The sequence below is a fragment of the Cyclopterus lumpus genome, chromosome 3 (genome assembly GCF_009769545.1).
Source record: "Cyclopterus lumpus isolate fCycLum1 chromosome 3, fCycLum1.pri, whole genome shotgun sequence".
In the NCBI taxonomy this organism is placed as follows: Eukaryota; Metazoa; Chordata; class Actinopteri; order Perciformes; family Cyclopteridae; genus Cyclopterus; species Cyclopterus lumpus.
In genome coordinates, this window is record NC_046968.1 from 25,424,802 (window position 1) to 25,444,848 (window position 20,047).

Below are 20,047 nucleotides of genomic sequence, written 5' to 3' on the forward strand. Positions count from 1 at the left end.
CAGCCAGATTGGAGATTGCAGCGTTGATTATGTGTCTGATGTTTTCGACAGAGTGACATCCCTTCTAATGAAATAATGGTCTGGTGGCAGAGTGCTAGAGGATTGCACATTGTAGACTTCAATTACAGACAAGATGATTCCACCCCCCCTCCTCCTTCCTTTCAGTCAGAAAAAAGTACAGGTTTTTCTTCCTTTTTAACGGACGTACTTACATCGAACAAAAAGGCTGAATAAAAGGCTTTCTTTGCAGCCAGACTTACGGTCTAAGTGTTTTTTTTCTTTTCTTTAGATAATGGACAGAAAGAACATGGCATGCCTTTAATTTACCGTCTCTTTAGCCAATCTGATGCCACAAAACAGCCATTGCCCTCCTCGTGAGCCCAAATCAACCCGGGCGCTGGTTGTTTTCCAGCCCAGACGACCACATATATATTTTTTTTCACCGTTGTAATGTCTCCTCCTTTTCTTCCAGATGCATTTTTTGCTCCGCTGCATTTATTTATGCCCTTTTTTTTGTTATTCTGTAGACCGTGTAATTTATTTTTCCCCAACAAATGATCTTTTTAAGGTTCCAGTTTTCTGCTGTGCACCCTTCTGCTATCTGTTATGAAATTAGCATACATTTCCCCCAAAAATATGCTTCTGGATCAAGTAAGGTATATTTTTTCTTTTTTTTTGTATATCACAGAGGATATAAAATTGCAGCTCTTTTTCACAGAAATAATGTTCAAAATACAACCAAAGGCAGATGTCTCATAAAGAAGTGGAACATTTCTTTTTTTGCAAATTAGTTTTTTTTTTTTCATAGTTGATAACATGGAATCAACTTGACTGTTGACACTGTCTCTTTAAAATGTGCACGGTGCCTTTTTAACGGCTGAAAGCATTATGAGAGCGCCGCGCCTGAAGACGTCAAGGTCTAAAAGATATTCACAAACTGTGTCGACGACTTCTGATGTCGAGGATGAATTATAAATCATTGTCATGATTAAAATGCACCTTTGTTTGGAGACAAAATAATGTTCATTTAAAAGGAAAAACACAATTGTTTGAGTTCGTTCTTGTAAAGTCAACCTGTTCACAGCATCTTTTTTTCTCACATTATTTGGTTTCTAACGTTACTCAAACATAACTCGGGATTCACTGCAGTTCGTATTCGGCAGCATGTTGTGAAAAGAGACTCTTCTTGTTGGAGGGAGGGAGCCAAAAAACAACAACAACAACAACAACAAACTGGTTCAGTGAAACGGAGTTGCTGACATTGTAAATGTCAACCCATCGATGCATAATTCACTGTTTTATTAGTTTTCTTTTTTTGTATGTTATGTAACCTCTTTTCTTTCTTTTTTTTTAAAGCCCCATGGGGTGAGGTGGGGGGGGGGGGCGTCGGGCAAAGTTCCCCATCTGAACTCAAACAATAATTCGAGGAAAAGAATAATATCAGAACTCATGAATTCGTTGGCTGCTGTATCACTATGGAGGTAAATGTGACCTTTCATCATGACGTGGAGTCGAGGACTTACTGTCTCTTTGGTGTCGTTGTCTTTTTCAGGGTGGACCCCATTCCTTATGACAATCCCAAGCCAGCAGGACACACCAGGTTTGTGTGCGTGTCGGACACACACTCGCGTACAGACGGCATCCAGATGCCCTACGGCGACGTGCTGCTGCACACGGGCGACTTCACCGAGCTGGGCCTGCCCTCCGAGGTTAAGAAGTTCAACGACTGGCTAGGTAATAATCCGCTTACGTCACTCGCGTGCTTTACACACTCTCACAAGCTCTCACGTCAACACGACGCACGCACAACCAGGAGCTGGACCACACAGTAACCCCCACTGTTGACCTAAATCCGCTGCGCTAAAGTGTCCAGTTTAACCTAACACCCTGACTCAGTTAACCTTTGACCTCTCCCTCTGGCCCCATGCTGTGGGTGGGAGTGCTGGGGCTGTCTGTGTGTTTCATCTCTAGACCCTCCAGGGGAGAGCTGTAGCACTTTGTCATGTTTCACGCACACAGACATCGTCTTGACGTTCCCCCTCTCGCCGAGGGCATAAAGCAATGAGTGCCACCCACTCGCACCGGCCTGTAAAGTTTTGAACACATTTTTATTATTGTGTCTGTGCTTCAGTCGTTTGTGGTCGGAGGTAGGAGCACAATGTCTAAAAGAGGCAGATTGTAGAGGCATCGCGATTTCGCATATGGAAAATTAGCATTGGTGCATTTGTAATTAAAGTTTTCTGTGAGGCTCGTTTGCAATGAACAGTTTAGCCTGCTGGAAATGAGAAATAATGTACGTTTCAGGCTCTTCTGCATTGGCTTCACTTTTCATAACCGGCGGTTACTGCCTGGTTTAAACTCCAGCTCATGAACATACTATGACGAGAGTAAAAAAGGACAAGAGTTCGCAAACACACTCTTACCGAATAAAACTGGTGTGCATGATGCTAGCTAGTTGCACACAAAGACTCTCATTGGCTGTTGGGGGAGAGAAAACATCCCAAAGTCCTGTGGCCAAGGAGAAAATCTACTTTTTGTTCCATCTGAACGTAACTCTGCGATTTTCACTTAGTTAAGTTTAATTACATTTCTTGAATGGGACGAGACGGTGAATAATTACAAGAATGTCAAAGAAAACAGATCCTGATGTATTTTTCATTATATCAGAGAGTAAGAACCTTTTTTTAGATGTATTTTATTCATTTTTTTTTTTTTTTTTTAAACTAAACTTTAGATTTTGAGAGCAATGTCCCCTTTGATCCATGTTTGGAGTATCAGACACTCCCCCCTGCAGAGTTGAAAGGTAGCTGTCAAAGTTTGGCCTCTCCAAAGACGTCTGGCTTCACAGCGGTTCCACTGGATACCAACATTGACCCAGTTTTCACAGAAACCCAGAGGTCTGCAGAGACCTCTCAACTCCTCTCCTGCAGCATGATCCACTCCTCTATACCGTCCGTCTGCATGATCAAACGTCATATTTTCAGCCGAATTTACCTAAAACATGGCTTCCAATCTCGATCCTCATGCACATCCTGTCAAAAAAAAAAAACGCCATTTGTTCGACAAACCAGGGTCCCGTCTTTTTTCGGGGTTGATGGACACAGACATGGTTGAATCTCGTCTTCGGGCGTCTTTCAAAACGTCGGTGGCGCAAAATGTCGTTGCAATGTGAATATTGGACATAAACGCTCTCCCATAGGTGCCCGCTGTCTGGCTGCTCTGAATGTGGCAATCAGCACCTGCTTACACTCTTGTTGAAAAAAGAGTGTATTTTTTTTTTTCCGAGTATTGCTCTGTGAAAAACACTTTCAATGGAGAAGCTCATCTGTGTTTTTGCCTCCTTTTTTAAAATCTTTAGACAAATGTAACTATGCTTGTTTGAGAGGCGTGACAACACATTTCTATGCACACGTAGTTCTGCAGAGCTCTGCTTTTGATTTTTGTCTTTAGTGGGCGACCAATAAGAAATAAATCTCGGTGTATCACTCCATCAGCCCTCTGGAAGATGTTTCACGGCAGCAATAAAAAGCAGCAGAAATTCCCAGTAGAGTAATGGAGATGGAGTTGTTTGATGGTAATTATGTTTTCCCCATCTTTTCTCTGCGTGGTGGTGGAGAAGGTGTGTGTGTGTGTGTGTGTGTGTGATCCAGTTAGAGTGCTGGGGGAACTGAGAGACGGCGCTCTCATATAAGGTTAGACTGAAATTTATGATCCTGAGACGCGACAAGAGCTAATTTAAAGTAGCGGGAATGAAACCTGTGGACCGGGGAACCATAATTCTTTCATTTTCAGCATTAGAGAACGAACACACACACACACACACACACACACACACACTCGATCTCACACACACTCTATTCACACGATCCCTTTAGACGGATGCGGTGGAATCATTTTATCTATTTGTAGTGAAGCGGCGTATCCTGATGGGATTTTTTGTTTATTCTGTTTGGTTTCTTATTATCTTTATTTCCAATTGTGTACTTGACCGCTGCAAAAAATTGAGCGGTGCATTTAAATCTTTTCTTTCACTCGCTTTCACGTGGTAAAAAGTATTTATATTCAAATCTGTTTTTATTGGATTCTTTATTAAATGTGCCCTTTTTGTTGGCATGTGTCATAACCTTCTGCTGTTCCTGGTCAGAGCCGAGGAACCAACGGGATGTTGATGAGCAGAATACTTTTCCTTCATCCAGTCACCACGTTGTATGTGACGGATATTACTTTTGCACAGTTTATGTCAATTCATTTTGAATCCACTAAACGTTAAATATAGCTGCTGTTGCAAAAGATATGGGAAGTCTAAACCTTTTAAATCGAACTGAATTCAGCTCCGTTTAATCGGCTTCCCAGGTGACTTTAAACCTGCGACCGTAAACTGAAACCTTCTAAAGACGCATTACTTGTTGTGGTTTTGGCCAGTGAAAGATAATCTAATTTAACTCCAATTTTAACCTTTTGAGTATTTAATTTTTAGTCCGTATGACATTGTTGTGTTGTGTTTTTTTTTTTGTTTTTTTAATCAATGAAGACATTTTGGTTGGTTATTACAGAATGCATGTATTCCCACATTTTGTAATTGCCACTGAAATATAAAATAACTTACTGGTCCTTTTTAGACTGTTTATCACCAAATGCAGTAGATTATAACTCAATAATAACGTGAACATGTGTGCTGTGTAGTCGTGACATAATGATGTGTTGTTACAAGCTGCTTTATAGATTATATTGCCCCGGGGTGGGGGATCTGCTGGTTACCTCTAGTCATAAATTAGCCTGCGAATAAGTGCAAACAGAACCTTCAGCGCTGGCTTTAAGAGACCGAGAAGGAACAAAGTCAACAGGAAAACCAGAATGAAGGAGGAGGAAAAGGAGAAATGTAGAGAAGGAGCAGAGGGGTGATGAAGGCCTCAGCCTTTTCGTTGAGTGCTCAATCTGCTGGAATAAAGCAGTGAGTCAGTCTCTCGACGGGCGAAGGGGAACCGGGACAAATCACCTGGCAGAGGAGAGCGAAAAGGGCACGGCCGAAGTTGAAAGATGAGGGGATGAGAATTGTAATAGATGTTCTTCTCCATTTAGTTCAGGTTCATGCTTCTTTTTTTTCTTTTCTTTTTTCCAGCCGCCCGCCGTCTGCAGAGATGGACGGTGGTCTGCTGTGGGGTGGGGGGTGGGTGGGTGGGTGGGGGGGTCAAGCAGAGCCGACTGCTTGAGTTCAGTGTATTTTTTCCCCTCCACTAATTCTCTTTCCGGGCCTGATCTGTGGCTCCCGGTGAGGCGTTCAGGGAGAGTTTTGTATGCTGCAAGTAGAACATATGAGGTCAACCTGCTGTGTGTCTGTGAAAACATATTTATAAGAATGTGTGGACAAAATATGAGGTGTGAAAAATGTGTTCGTCCTAAAGAATTGTTACGGGTTTAATAAAATCGGAAGAATGTGTTGTCATTTCAATATTCCATCTAATATTCTACTGATTCAGTGTTCATGGATAAGATCCTTTACTGGCTCGCTCAACAACAACAACAACAAACAACTTGCAGTAAAATATGTACAAAATTATAGAATCAGAAATACTTTTGGAAAATGTGCATTCTTGGCTCAGTCAGACATTTGTAAGTCAAAGCCTGATTTTTCTTAGGAATGCTGAATCACTGCTGAGTTGGTCTAAATCTGTATTTGCTCTTTTTTTAAAATGAAAAGAATAGATTTAAACTCGTCTCAGTATGTATGAACTTGATGGCTACATGTCCAATAATGTCACATACATTTAATTTTGCGGTAATAAAAAGGCAATACGTCGTACATCTGAACGGAAGTAAAGGATGCTGGATATTACAACTATCGGACAATATTTATGCAAAACTAGTGACCAAGCCATATTAATGGTCCAATAGGAAGTCCAGACCGCTCCCGTGTAACTGCCACGTCCTCAGCTCTGTTCATCACGTCAGTCGGTCGGTCCAAAAGGGAAAAAAACGTCCTCGTCAGCGACGTGTTGGTGGAGCGAGTTGTTCCTGATGTGCTTTGCAGTCACACGTTCAGCAAATGGTTTTCTTTTCAGGTCCGGGGGCTTTAGAAAATGTCAGCCAGGAGGAAATATGTGCCCGAACAAAGTATGAAAAGAAAGAGTTGCCGACTAGAGCTTAACATGCGGATGCTTCTCTGTGTGTGTGTGTGTGTGTGTGTGTGTGTGTGTGTGACTTCAGCTCACCCACTTCTCCCACCTCGTCCTCTCTTCCAGGTGGCCTCCCATACGAGTTTAAGGTGGTGATCGCCGGCAACCACGAGCTGACCTTCGATAAGGACTTTATGGCCGAGCTGGTCAAGCAGGATTACTACCGATTCCCCTCGGTGTCCAAACTCAAACCGGAGGACTTTGACAATGTCCAGACGCTCCTCACAAACTGTGTGTACCTGAAGGACTCGGACGTCACCATAAAGGGATTCCGGATATACGGGGCGCCATGGTAGGATCACCGACCTTCCCTTATGTCCTGCTCTCATAACTGTCTTGTCTTTTCATAACCCGCCGAGTCGTATTTCTGTGTCATTGCGGCGTGGATCCCCGAGGTGAAGTTGTGCCTTCCCCCTGGGTTTGGCCGCTCTCCAGCGGGGGCCCCCCTCCCCGCGGTAGCTCTCGGTGAGGTGCCTCTCTCACATGCGAGGGTGCTATTCCCGGGTCGCACATTCCTCTATGAGCTCAGGACCTCGCCTGCTCCCCCGAGCTTGCGTTACACCTGTGTTTTGACACAGGGTTAAGTGATACGCGTGGTACCGGGACACTTGTCAATAGGCTCTCAGGTGGGGAAAGAACGGATAGAGAGAGACCCCGGGGGGGGGGGGGGTTGGGGGAATGGTGTAAGCAGCCTGTGTTCAACAAACAGAGGCAGGTGGGGGAGCGAGAGGTGTTTGTGCGGATGAAGTACTTCCAGTCACGATGGACGACCTCCTGAGATCCGAGCTGCGTTCATGGATGTATAACTTCTCATTAAGCCAAAAGATTACTTCTTGTGTTCTTGAATTGGTGTCGTTTCAAAATTGACTTGTGCGTTCCGGAGCGTGGGGCGCATTAACGATGTTTTGTGTGTTTGTGGTTAAGTGTTTCCCGGATTTATGATCATGTAAGCAAACAAATATCCAGTATATTTTTAGCGGTTGAGGTATTTGCAGCCGTCTTATTTTTACAATAAGATAAATATCTTAAAACATGCTACGATACTTTTGGTAATTTAACTTTCAACCTTAAGAGAAGGCAACGTCTTGGTTTGGGAGATGGAGACACACACCTGGGGATCTAGTTTACTTCCATCTGTCAATTTAATGGGATTTCTAATGATTCAACATATAAAACTATTGTCTCAAGAATATAAAATATTATCTTAAAATGTCTCGCTTATTCTCACGTCCAATATTATAATGATATAACACACAATGAAGCAACAATTTGCTAAGTTGTCAACGATCAAATTTAGAATGGATTTTTTTTTTATAAGTGACTAATAATTCGGCGTTGTTTTAATACAGGAGACTTGATCTTGGATTTATGCTCCGTTAGCCGATGCAGTGTATTTGAACAGACTTGCAGCTTGACCTCGGCTCCGGTGTGTTTTTGTTATGCGACGGTCGTAGCTGAAACTTCCTCCATTCAGCTGTGTCTCTCTCGCTCTCTCTCGCTCTCGCTCTCTCTCTCTCGCTCTCTCTCTCTCTCTCTCTCTCTCTCTCTCCGTGCTCAATGGTTCTCACAAGTCTGCTCCAGACCCTAAAATAACTATTTAGGTCACACCTTCATCCTTTTTTAGTGGCTATAATTAGCAGGTTTGCTGCCTGGCTTCAGAAGTGGCAGTGGGTAGCTCCCAGCATTCACAGCAGCAGGAAGAAGCGATTAGCTGCTCTTTTTTTTCCCCCTCCCTCCCTCCATCCTTCCTCTCCTCCATCCTACAGTTTGAGAGAGGAAGGATGCTGCCCCCCCCCCCTCTCTTCTCCCTGGTGGGTGTTTAGTGTGAGGGCTGGTAAGTGTCTGTTGTGACAGCTGTGGGTCTCGTGAGAGGCTGAGTGGACAGCTCGGCCACCCCCCCCCCCCCCCCCTCCCTCCTCGACTTCAGCTTCCTTACATCCTTTACACCCATATGCCACCGTGGTCTGGCCTTCTTGTCCAGTGTGAGGTCTCACTTAGCCCCCGCGTTGACCCCTCACTTCATCAACAGCTCAACCAGCTCGCCGCCTGGGTGGCCCGAGCCCCTCCGAGTCTCCGGTGCTGTTAAGACGCAATCAAAATCGCATGTTCGGCTTCCAGCTCGCCGGTCGGGTTCATCCCGATCACGCAGCTGCTTTCTGACGTACGGAGGGAATATATGGATTTAGTTTTTCACCGATAATTACCTGCTTCTCAATGAGATATCCGATGGTTTCACATCTGTTTTTAAAAAGGAAGTTGTGCCCACTTAGGATATATGAGCAGAGGCTGACATTCTGTAGTCGTGACCGAACTAATCAATCAATCTAAATCGCTTTTTTGTTATCGCAACAAAAACAAAAGAAAAGTTCTGACAAAAGTTCGTTTTTTTTCTACAGCAAATTGCAATTGTGTTGTTTTCTTCTGTCTGATGCTGAACTTGTTAAAGTCAATGAAAATAATTTTGGCTTTGTATTTTCATCCGATAATTTATGAGGCGAGACACTTTTTTTTTTTTTTTTTTTTTTTTTTTTTTTTTTTTTTTTTTTGACCCCGTCTTAAATGTCAACGACAAACCATCGAAATTAAGTTTTCCTTTTTGTTTGTTTGTGTTCGAAAAAAAAGTTTGCTTTTCTCTTGGAATCCACATCGCTGCTCACACCCTTTTATGTATTTAAATTTGTTATCAATCAATCATTTTAAGATCTTTATAGATATAAAAAGGATATTCCGCTGCAGCACTTTTCAAACATTTTATAATTACCTGCTAGTCACAGTGGAAATATTTGGCTTAACCACCGAGGACCAGTCCAGTCAATGCAACGCGTGTTTCCTAAACGTGTTTTGGACACGTTCACGTCGGCCGTGCTCTCATCGGGGCCTGAAGGAGCACGAGAAACATGCTTTCACATCGCCAGTAAAAATCTCTACTTTCCCACGCAGATTGTCTTTTTATCTGTTAAAACTTAGAAGTAAAGCCGGTTCTGAACTCCACTCTTCGGGGATCGAGGTGAATTTTAATGTTCCACACACACACACACACACACACATATGTGTCCAACATGTTGCCTCAGTTAATTAATCTCACTAGAGTATCTCTTAAAATAAGAAAAAGGGGGGAATTTTGAGGAGAAAATTGCCCCAGATGTTGTAAATCTGAGGGCTCCCGTGGCTGTTGGTTTATTGCCAGAAATAAACGTATTCAGAGATGAAATTCATTTAAAAAAACGCAGTAATTAACGATGCTGATGAGAATTAGAACTCCTTCTATCACTCCGTTGTTATCATGCTGACGTGAATGGTCGGTTGTAAACCACCGTTTAGCGTCCCTTCGTGAAACCATTTCAGTGAAGTTGAGAAATTAAATGGCCATCATGACGCCACATTAGACGAGAATGTACTTCTCATTTCCTCCCAGAACCAAACTCTAATTTGCTACAGATTGCTTTCGTGTGGGAAACGTCATTTTCTTTTCTTTAATTTTTAAACTATTTCCACAGCTTGGTCTGCTCTCATTCAGGAAAAAGAAAAATCACTAATACAACAAACAAAAAAAACACTGAAGCATGAATGAGCTTTTATTATCCGATTTTAACGGGTTAACTGAATGATCGGCACACATTCTTCTACGCCTTCAACTGCAGATTACTTTCATTATTAAGGCAATAACTTTGTTCACTTGCCCCGTGTTTTATTTGAATGTTTTTTTAAAATAAATTAGGGCCACATTTAACGTCTCATCTATCAATCCATCAATTCATTTCTTCAAGCGCTCTGCAAGAGAGGGGCAGTACATTCTTCTTTTCTTTTTTTTTTTTTAAACAAATCACTTTATGGGACCTTTTTTTTTTTTAGGATTAATAATCGGCACCGTGTTCTTAAAAAAAAAATCTTGAGTAAAACTCTTTTTGGACCCTTTTCGCTCCTGCTTGGGAGTGAAAGCAGCGTAGCATGAAAGACACACAACTCACGCCGTTTAATGACAGATGCTCAACAGACCAAATACCTAAACCTCCTCTTCTCGTACTCACACACTCCCCCACACACACACACACACACACACACCGTGCAGGCTTCTGCACCTTGTCAATCAAGCCTCCTTTAGGAGGAGCTGAAGGTCTCTCAGAGCTGCGCGGTTTGGAGATTTTATTCACATCGTTAACTCTTTCTGCTCCGGGCAACAACATTTCAGTGGTTAAAAGTAAAACTGTGAGTCCTTTTTTTTTCTCTCTGAACTTTAAACCAAATTTAATGTAATCTGCTCTCTTCAAACTTTAAAGCAGCATATGAAATATTCCATTTTGGGTTAATCACCTAAATTTACTTTGTTATTGTTGGGACAATAATACCCCAAAGAGTGATATTTGAGTCATTCATCAACTACAATCTCAAATATATATCCTTCTGAAACATTAATATACGTTTTTGGTATCCCTGACATGCTCCGTTTACTTTCCTCCAGCGTTTTGTTTTCAGGACGGTGTATCATTTAAGTAGAGAGACGTTTCTAAATGCAGAGGAACCGATTATCCGCCCCCAAATATCGTCCCGATCATTTACTTCATCCGGCTTCTCCAATGTGACTTATTTTGCTGTTTTCCATCACAGTCAACCGAACCACTTTTTTAATATGCAATCGCGACGCTATTTGAATCACGTATTGGCGTATTACAAATATATATATATATATATATATATATATATATATATATATATATATATATATATATATATATATATATATATTACAACCACACACCGGGGGTTTGTGAGGCGTGGATACCGGGGAAATATAGATTTTTTTTTTTTTTTTTTTTTTAGCGTTATTTAAAATCTACCGTTTATAGATTAAATCGACTGTTTTTCTGAGTTTGTGTTTTGTCGACTAGTTTTAAATTGAGGGCTAAGAACAAATAATCTCCGGCGCGCAGACATCAATAACAGAAGAAGAAGGGACCCGTCGGTGCGGTCGCAGATATGTGAGGAATCCTGCTGCCTCTGTGGACTCCGATAAGCTCTGCTGACTGATTCAGAACAGAGGAGCAGAGCAGGGAGGAGAGGAGAGGCGGTCTGTAGGGATTAACCTGTTTTGTGATTCTAGACTTGACCGCAACTTAACTCCCGGGTCAAAGGTCAAACTGTTGCTGCTGCTGCCCTCCTCCCAGCCGAAGCCCTCCTCCCTCCTTTTCTGTCTCGTCCACTGGGGGGAAAGTCTCCTCCCTTCTTCTCGCTTCCTCTCGGGTCCTTTTATTCTTTTCCTCTCCTTCCTCCTTTTCATTTCTTCTTTCCACTTCTCTCTGTTCACACGGGCGCAACACCTCGCTTCTCATTTCTTGTCAATTCTTCCTCTCTTTTCTTCACAGTACTTAGTTTGGTTCCCGTTAGCAAATCGGTGTTTGCTTGGTTTATTCAATACCGTGTGTGTGTGTGTGTGTGCGTGTGCGTGTGCGTGTGCCTGAGGCGGCAGATTAAATCCGACTGCCCTCATTTGACTCTCTGAATTCCTCCTCGGGGGGGAAACCTGCAGGGCCGAATGCAAATTTGTCATTTGCAGATTTTAGTTGTATTCATTTCTCACTGTAAAGGTCAGGTGTGTGTGTGTGTGTGTGTGTGTGTGTGTGTGTGTGTGTGTGTGTGTGAGCGAGAGAGAGAGAGAGCGAGGAAGAGGGAGCGAGAGAGGGAGCAATGCACAGTGGTGGTGTTTGAATATCAGCATCATGTTTAGCCTCAGTTGTTTTCATTATGAGGAGGGCAGCGATCTGTGAGGTTTGTTTTCCTCCTCCTCCTCCTCCTCCTCCTCCTCCTCCTCCTCCTCCTCCTCCACGTCTCCGTCTCTCCGTCTACATTATGTGGCCAAAGGTTTATGGACACCCCGGTCTGTAGACTTTTGGTCCAGGGCTTCATTCTAGTCCAGGAAAATCCTAATTCTAGAGCGTACAATTGCATTTTAGACAATGCTGTGCTCCATTTTGGGGAAGATAATTCCCCCCGAGCATAAAGAAAGGTCAGTGTTCTGGACCTCAACCCGACCCGAACACCTTGGGGATATGAACCCTAACAAGCCAACCTTTTCTCTCTCTCTCTCTCTCTCTCTCTCTCTCTCTCTCTCTCTCTCTTTCTCATGCATGTTTACTCTCCTTCTGGGAAAATGCTCTTTTGAAAAATATTCTTTTAATTAGTGGTTTTATTTAAATATTTTTGCTATAGATGTATAAACAATGATCTCTTGTCTGACCACAACAAGACACGTCCTCATTATAAACTAAACAACAAAACTGCTGAATAAATTGGACAGAAACCAAGAAGAAACTTTTATTTGGATAGATTTTTGATGTGATCCACAGTGTATTCGTAACCTTCCAAGTCTGTTCGGCGGCGTAAAGGAAAGCTAATCAAACGGTAACCTAAAGTTTATTTGTTAACAAGGTTACTAATTAAACTTTTATATTCTTTTATCTTGAATAGATAAGTGAAATCCCCCGTGTTTATGCCACCTTAGGTTAAGTTACAGCACTGTGTATCCGAAAGAATCGGCAAAAAAGTTTACGAGACAACTTGTGTGTTTCTATTTCAAACCTAAGTGTATTTGGATAGAGTTTAGACTCCATGACACTCGAGTGGATGTGAATACAAACATTTCTAACTGCGTTGTTTTCATTTGTCCATGTTGTGGACATCTGACATTTTGTGTCTGCTGCTTTTAGCTTAATCACCCCTAAGTCACCTCTTTGCCGGCGCCAGCCTCTGTCAGTCAGTTTGTGTTGGCAGTCTGCCCGCACACGCACACACACACACACACACATACACACACACTGTTTTCTCGGTCTGAGTGTGAGCACATGGCAGCGTTGCCTCCGATGATGCAATGGGGTCCTGACAAATGTCCGTCACCAAGAAGTCAAGGGCTTCGTGGTCCCTCTGCCCTCGAAACTTTCTGAACTTCTAAAAATGTCACATTGGGGGTCAAAAAGTTTTTTGTTTTTTTTCTTCTAATTACGCATTCGCCGCTACAGTTTTACGACAATATTTTTTGACTGATTGTATAAGCAAATTAAACACTGCAGGCTTATTGGTTTTATTCGTTAACATTGTTTAAAACAACTTGTAGTGCTGACAGTCAGAGACTGGCAGTATAACACATGCCGTGTGTGTGTGTGTGTGTGTGTGTGCGCGTGTGTGTGTGTGTCTGTGTGTGCGTGCCGAATGGCCACTGCTGAATGGTGTGATTGAATGAATACAACCCTCAAATGGCGGTACACTCGGTTGTATATGTAGTTTCATTAGCAGTTAGCCAAGCACGCCGTCTAAAGCAATAGAAGTACACACACACACACACACACAGACACACCCTCCACCCCATCCCCACTGTTTCTTTGAGTAGCTGCTGGGGGGTCGGAGAAGCACTCCCTTTATACAGCCTTTCCCCGCTGATAAAGAAAAACACTCAAAGTCGAATTCCCACTAAAATCCAGGCATGTTTTTAAATGTCAAAAAATGTCCCATTGATTCAGGAGTTATTAGGCAGATAAGAAATAACAAAGAGAATCAATATTTGTCTTTTATCTCTTTCTGAGGATTACATGTTGAAACTTTCATAATGCGATCAGAGAAACACACAAACATTTAATAAAACAAACGTTTTCTAAATAAGCTGCAACAAAAGCATCAGTTTTTCTTTAAAAATGAATGAAATTAAATGTTTTCAGTCGACATCGATGTCACATTAATTTCAGTAATGTTTCGGAATTAATGAGATAATGATTTATTGATGTTTAAGTGTGACACCTTTTACTTAATGGAGCGTAAAATAGAAATCGTCCAGCATCTGTTAGCGGGGCCGGATTGTGGTGGACGCTCCTGCTGTGTGTGTGTGTGTGTCAGTGTTTGTATTGCTACTGCTGTTGCACCCATGGGTGCTGGTGCAGCTGGTCGTCAGGTAACGGACTGTATGGAGCCTCCTGCAGCTGGTGATGAAGGCTGGGAGGAGGAGGAGGAGATGTGTGTTTGTTCTTGGAAGGCTGTCGAGGTCTGCAGGTGTATTGTGTGTGTTTATTTGTGTGTGTGTGTGTGTGTGTGTGTGTGTGTGTTGAGTGAATGAGAGGGTTAAGTGATGGATTTATGACAGCACGCCTCGCACAGTGCTTCCTGTTAAACGACTCTGCACACACACACACACACACACACATTACATGCGACATACTGGAAACCAACAAACAACACCCTGTACGTCGTCACGTAGGTGTTAATAAAGACTGAGTAAATCTCCCTGGCCTCCCCACCCCCAAGGTGAGCCCCCAATATGTCAGAGGGAGAGTGATGGCTCCTCGCCGTCGTTTAATAAAGCTCTCCTCCGCGGCCTCGTGTGCATCAGTCACCGGCCGGGCAGCCAGAGGTCCTGCCACGCGACGGCCGGCAGCTCCATTAAACACTGTCGGCCTGGAAAAAGAGCTGACGCGGTTGAAACGCTGCTCTGGATTCAGGCCACAACACGAGAGCCGATGCCAAAAAGAAAAAAGTCCCTAATGCCCCCTTTTCCACTAAAATGTACGCGTATGTGCTGTTTAGTTTCTGTCAACTTTCCATGATCAGCTGTATAAAACCACTGCTGTCCGACTGGAGCTTTGGAGCCACATGGCATCGTACTGGAAGTGTCCCGTTTCCATCACTGCCGATGAATACCAGTCTGTCCTTGTCCCCCCCGAAGACAAAAAGCCAGATGTTTGGGGGTCTTTTGTCCAGCGGGAAAAGGGGCTTTACTGGTGTTACCGCTTGTTGTTTCTTTTGGAAGAAACATACAAATAATTCGTTTTTGAATGCAGTCCAAATCCAGTTTTCTGTAAAAAGCAATTTTACTTGAACTTAAAACAGATTTTAAAGATATCCATTTACATACGTAGGATGGAAATGACAACGTCTTGCTTGTATACTGTGTATATATATTTATATATCGTGTCCAAAAGGTTTATTCTGACTCAAGAAAAGAAAAATATACTTCCAGCAGGGAAAAATCCTCCTTTTGCTTTTTGTCCGCTCCATTTCAAATCCCCCTTTTTTTTTTCTTTTTTTTTTTTCTCCATTCTAGATCAAAGCACTCTGAGAATTGTGTTGACATTTTCTTGACACTTGTGGTTGGATCCAATAAAAGAATGATTAGTCATTTAGTTCGGTATTGATTTTGGAAACATCTCCAGACGTCAGGATATTGGACTGCATCGATTGTTTTGTTTTTTTGGATAGTATATCTTCCCGTTGGAGCCAGTCGTCTTTCTTTTGCAGCGTTGTATAAGAACTTTAAACAAACAACAATAAAAGAAAATGAATAGTAAAAAAAGTCACAGTCGATGTAGTTAATTTGACCACATGCTCGTCTCTCAGGATTATTAAAAGATGACGAATACTCTTGAGACTTGTCAGCGACACGGTTTTCCCACCTTTTTAATGGGACGTAAACCAAAAACTGAGCACTCTGTGAATAATGGAGAGAGACAGCTGTGTTTCAGCCGCTGGTGTGTTTCTGCTCTCTAGTTGTGGAACAGACTGTTGGCGCTGCTCTGAGGTCAGATCTCTGTTTGTCCCTGACTGTGTGCGGACAGACTGTGGTTACAACACACACACACACACACACACACACACACACACACACACACACACACACAGACAGAGAGAGAGAGCCTCCGGCTGGAGGGTAATCGGTCCTGTCGGTTTGCGTGTGTGTGTGCGTGTGTGTGTGTGTGCGTATGTGTGTGTTTCAGATAGTGTGAGAGCTCGGTTGACGATGTCTGAGATGTCGACGCCTTCGTCCCTTTTGATGAGGAGACGGAGAGACAGTCTGTCCACATTTATGGAAAGTAATGAATATATAAAAAGTGCATGAAAAAAAGAAAACGTGAAAAACGTCTTGAGATACGGCAAGTTTATTTTATTGTGTCTTTTTTTCACATCCGTCTGTGGCAGCGAGACACTTGAAAGGAAAATGCATCTTCGCCTCCAGTCTGAGCCGAGACGCGTCGGAAGTGTTTCCCGACATTTTAAATTTAACCTTATAATACTTCATTGTCTTTAGCACCACCGGAGCTAACCGCTAACGTAACGAGGTTCCATTGAATTACATTATGATGCATTAATGCTCTGGAGTAGTTTATAATACATTATTAAAACTACTTAAGGCAAAAACAGAAAGTACTGCATGTCATGCAGCAAATATCTTTTTTTTAACCTAATGTGCAATATTTGATATTGATTATAATATTTGGTTTTGAAGAGTACGGCCTCGGTATCATAAATGATACATATACAGGCCAATTTAAAAAATGTCGCTCATCTCTACTACTTAAATTTGAGTGTATTCTCCACACGGGTGTTTTTAAAATCGTCACACGCGTCACGATGTCTGATACAATGCATCGTAATTGTGTACCCAGTCTGTCAATGTCTGCTTGTTTTTGTCCGTGTCAAATAAACCACCAAAAAAAGAGCATGTAAACCCAATCAAGTCCCGGAAACGACCTCAAAGAAGGCTTCTGGGCAGCCGGAGGAGGAGGAGGAGGAGGAGGAGGAGGAGGTTGACATCTGACAGCCAGCAGCTCCTCGTGTCCGGAAAGCCGAGCAGCACAAAATCAAAAGAAATCTCTGTCGACGAAGCTGCAGTGACCATGTGACGCTGTCGACTCGCCTCCTTTGCAGCCCGCTGTGTGTGTGTGTGTGTGACCTCCGGGGTCGACACGCTGCTCTAACAAGAGACCTCTGAGTCCGCGTGACCTCTGTTTACAAGCTCTGGCTCACTTGGACTTGATCAAATACAACAAAGGACTCTTTTTACACTGTGGTTTTTTTCCTCCTTTTTTTCTGATGAATGGCTTTCTCCAACACACACACACACACACACACACACACACTCTCTCGCTACCTCAACGCCAACATCCTCGAATACCTGCTTTTAAAAGAATGGACGCGCAAAGGTCAACAGCACGCCTTTTGTTCTGGTGAACCGATATGATCATTCATATGAGAGAGGTGCACAGGGGAAGTTCACCTCTCCCCCCGACAGCATTTATTTTTCCAGTGACATGTTTGGCCCTCGGATGATGGCCTCGCGCCCTCGACGCGGCGTCCCCGCTCTTTCATCGCGCTGAAAGGGCTCTGAAGTGCCAGTTTCCTATAGATGTTCTGCTGAAAAGCCTTTCCTCTTCCTCCCCTCCCTCTTTCCTCCTTCTCTATTCTTTCGCTTCCATGTCATTGAGTGGATAAATGTGTGGAGGCGGGTGTTTTTTTTTTTCTTCTTCTTCTTCTTTTTCTGAGAGGAATTGGGATTGGAGGAAGAAAAAGGGGGAAGCGGGGGGCTCTATTGGGGGAGGACAGGTTAAGGAGGTGGAGGAGGAGGGGAGGCTGGTGGCAGCGTTTGGCTTGCCTTCCAGAGCGTTTCACAATGGCTGGCTACCTGCGTGTGTCAGTGGTTGCGTGGTGACCTTTGACCTCGGAGGCTGGCGGGCTTCAGTGGCAGCGTCAGCATTAATTAAGAGGGTCACACGACTTGAAGCTCTGCAGAGCCTCTGATCCTCTGCTGCAAACGCTCCCATTCGGGGCGGACCTTGCAGAAGGGAAAATGGATGCATGTAAAGACGGACACACACACACACACACACACACGGGGTGAGATCATCTAGTTCCAAAGAGAAGTAAAATAAAGAAACACACAGCAACACACAAAAAAAACCTAACTTTTCAATAAAAATATATAAGGTATGTGTGATACCTTTTTAATCTACCTAGCTTTTTATTATCATCTTTTTATTGAGAGAGAAATGGGGATGACCTCGAGAATAAATTCAAGGATACAAGAAACAATGTGCCGTCATTACGCAACACGTGTAAAGCACGCGTGCCGCCGTTGCCATAGCGACGTAAAACGGTACAAAGCCTCATACGTGCTGTGCAAACCTACGCTGATCATTAGAGGTGGGGGATCTTCGATTCTTGGGGTCATTCATAGAGTCTCGGTGGAAAAGCCTTTTTTAAATTTTTATGTTTTTTAAAGATGCACTCTGACTTACTAAATTTTATGTGAGAGGGAGCTCTAACAAAACACAGAGGGCTTTTTTCTTTTCTTTTTTTGTCCGGCGGCAACACAAAATCGATTTGACTTGTTAACGCGGCTCCGAGAGCTACGACATTACCGCTCTTGATTTGCACATGCTTCACTCTTTAAACGCTGCGTCTCATCCATCATGATCCGACGTAGAGCCGACCCATGTATTCATTTAAGTGTTGCACTCGATGCATTTTAGACTGCGTCCAGTCTACGGCTGCAGAAAAGAGCCTTTTAGCTTCAGGCTTCGGGTCAGCTGTGCTGCCAACATAAAGCATCCTTTGGGGGCTTCGGGCACATGTGATTAAAAGAAGGTTGCTCGTCTTTTATATCTTTTTGTTTTGTGACTCCTTGATGCGAAGACACTCTGGGACTGTAAGGTCCTGTGAGTCCAAGCGGTGGAGAGAACTGTCGTCTTTAACGATCGGTATCTGACTCTCAAAACTTCTCCCTGTAAGGATCCGTTTGTTTTTCCTCTGCGGTTCAGCGGCCGTCGGCTTTTTTACGGTCGGCCTTCAAAGTGCGCCACATTTCCAAGAGGATTAATTTGATTAAATAGAGTGTTCGCTCGCTCCTTTTTTTTAAAAAAGTGTTTGTGTTTTTCTCCTGCAGGACTGTGTGGCTTTGTTTTTTTTTTCTTTTAATTTCTACAGAGAATAATCAGTCACATTAAGGAATAATTAAGGGGATTGGTGGGCGGTTGGAGCCTGTGGGACCAGGCTGCTGTTTGTGGCTGCAACGGGAATTTACGCAGTGTTGATTTACAGTGTGTGTGCGTGTTAAATGTGCACCCCCACCCCCACCCCCACCTGGTCTGCACACTAAACCCCCCCCACAACCCCCCAGTCAGGACTGTTTAACTGCTTTTGCCTGACAGCAGCATGTTCATGTTTTTGAGGTGTGTGGTGGTTGAGATTGATGTTTTTCTACTGAAGCACCTGATTAGTGGCAAAGAATAGGAGTCTGCAGTAGAGAGGTACACGGCAGCCAAGGTTACTGATGTTTAAGAAACTCAAGGACTCAAGTTTACTGCTTATGTAACTAGTGATGCACAGATTGTGAAATTCTGGGCCAATACAGATGCTTTTGTTTATTTCGTTCTTGCATTTTTTTATGTATGCTTGATTATTTTTCTTGTTGTGCAAGGGAAGCAATTGCATCATTATCAAAAATAAATAATTCAGCATTTCATTGGACCGTCTTTGAATGAGCAAAGATTTTTTTTTAAACAACCTTTATTTATAAACTTATTTCCAATGGAAACGTTCCTTTTTTTAAAATATATATATATAACTTTCAAAAGCTTTTTAGCTGCTATACTGTCCAAAAAAACAAGCATATAATGCAAGTTCAATTAGTAACACAAGCAGTGTTTCCAACACATAGACTACTCGGGCGGGCCACCCACGTTTATTAACGACCGTCCAAGTTTTATGACCCATTTTAGTAGTTTATTTTTATTTATTTTTTTAACCAAGCCAAGGTAACAACGCCATCTGCCATCGATTAACGAGTGGACTAGTGGCTGCGAGGCCCCTCTTCATGCCACAGTCTGAATCAGCAGCCGGTTGCTTGTTGTCCGAGTCCGACCACAAATAACCAACACAACATTTAGCCGCCGCGAAAAAAATCGATGTGACACAGTGGATAAACATTGGCCACTGGAAAATGTCCTCTTGATTACTGATAGAACGATCTCACTCAACGAGGCAAATATCAACAGATAGCGATGTTTGGCCAATAAATCGGTGCATCCCTGATATAGATCCCTACTATTGTTTCCGGTTTGTGT

The 20,047-nt window shown here is 43.0% G+C and overlaps 1 protein-coding gene across 4 annotated transcripts in view; it reads left to right on the forward strand.

Annotated features, from left to right (window-relative positions):
• Nucleotides 1–20,047, forward strand: part of mpped2a (metallophosphoesterase domain containing 2a) — a 52,448-nt gene that overhangs the window by 17,564 nt on the left and 14,837 nt on the right. For all 4 annotated transcript variants that reach the window (XM_034527641.1, XM_034527625.1, XM_034527634.1 and 1 more), the window contains 2 exons: nt 1,553–1,734; nt 6,240–6,465. In XM_034527641.1, coding sequence (XP_034383532.1) covers nt 1,553–1,734; nt 6,240–6,465 — 408 coding nt within the window. The remainder of the gene's footprint in view (nt 1–1,552; nt 1,735–6,239; nt 6,466–20,047) is intronic.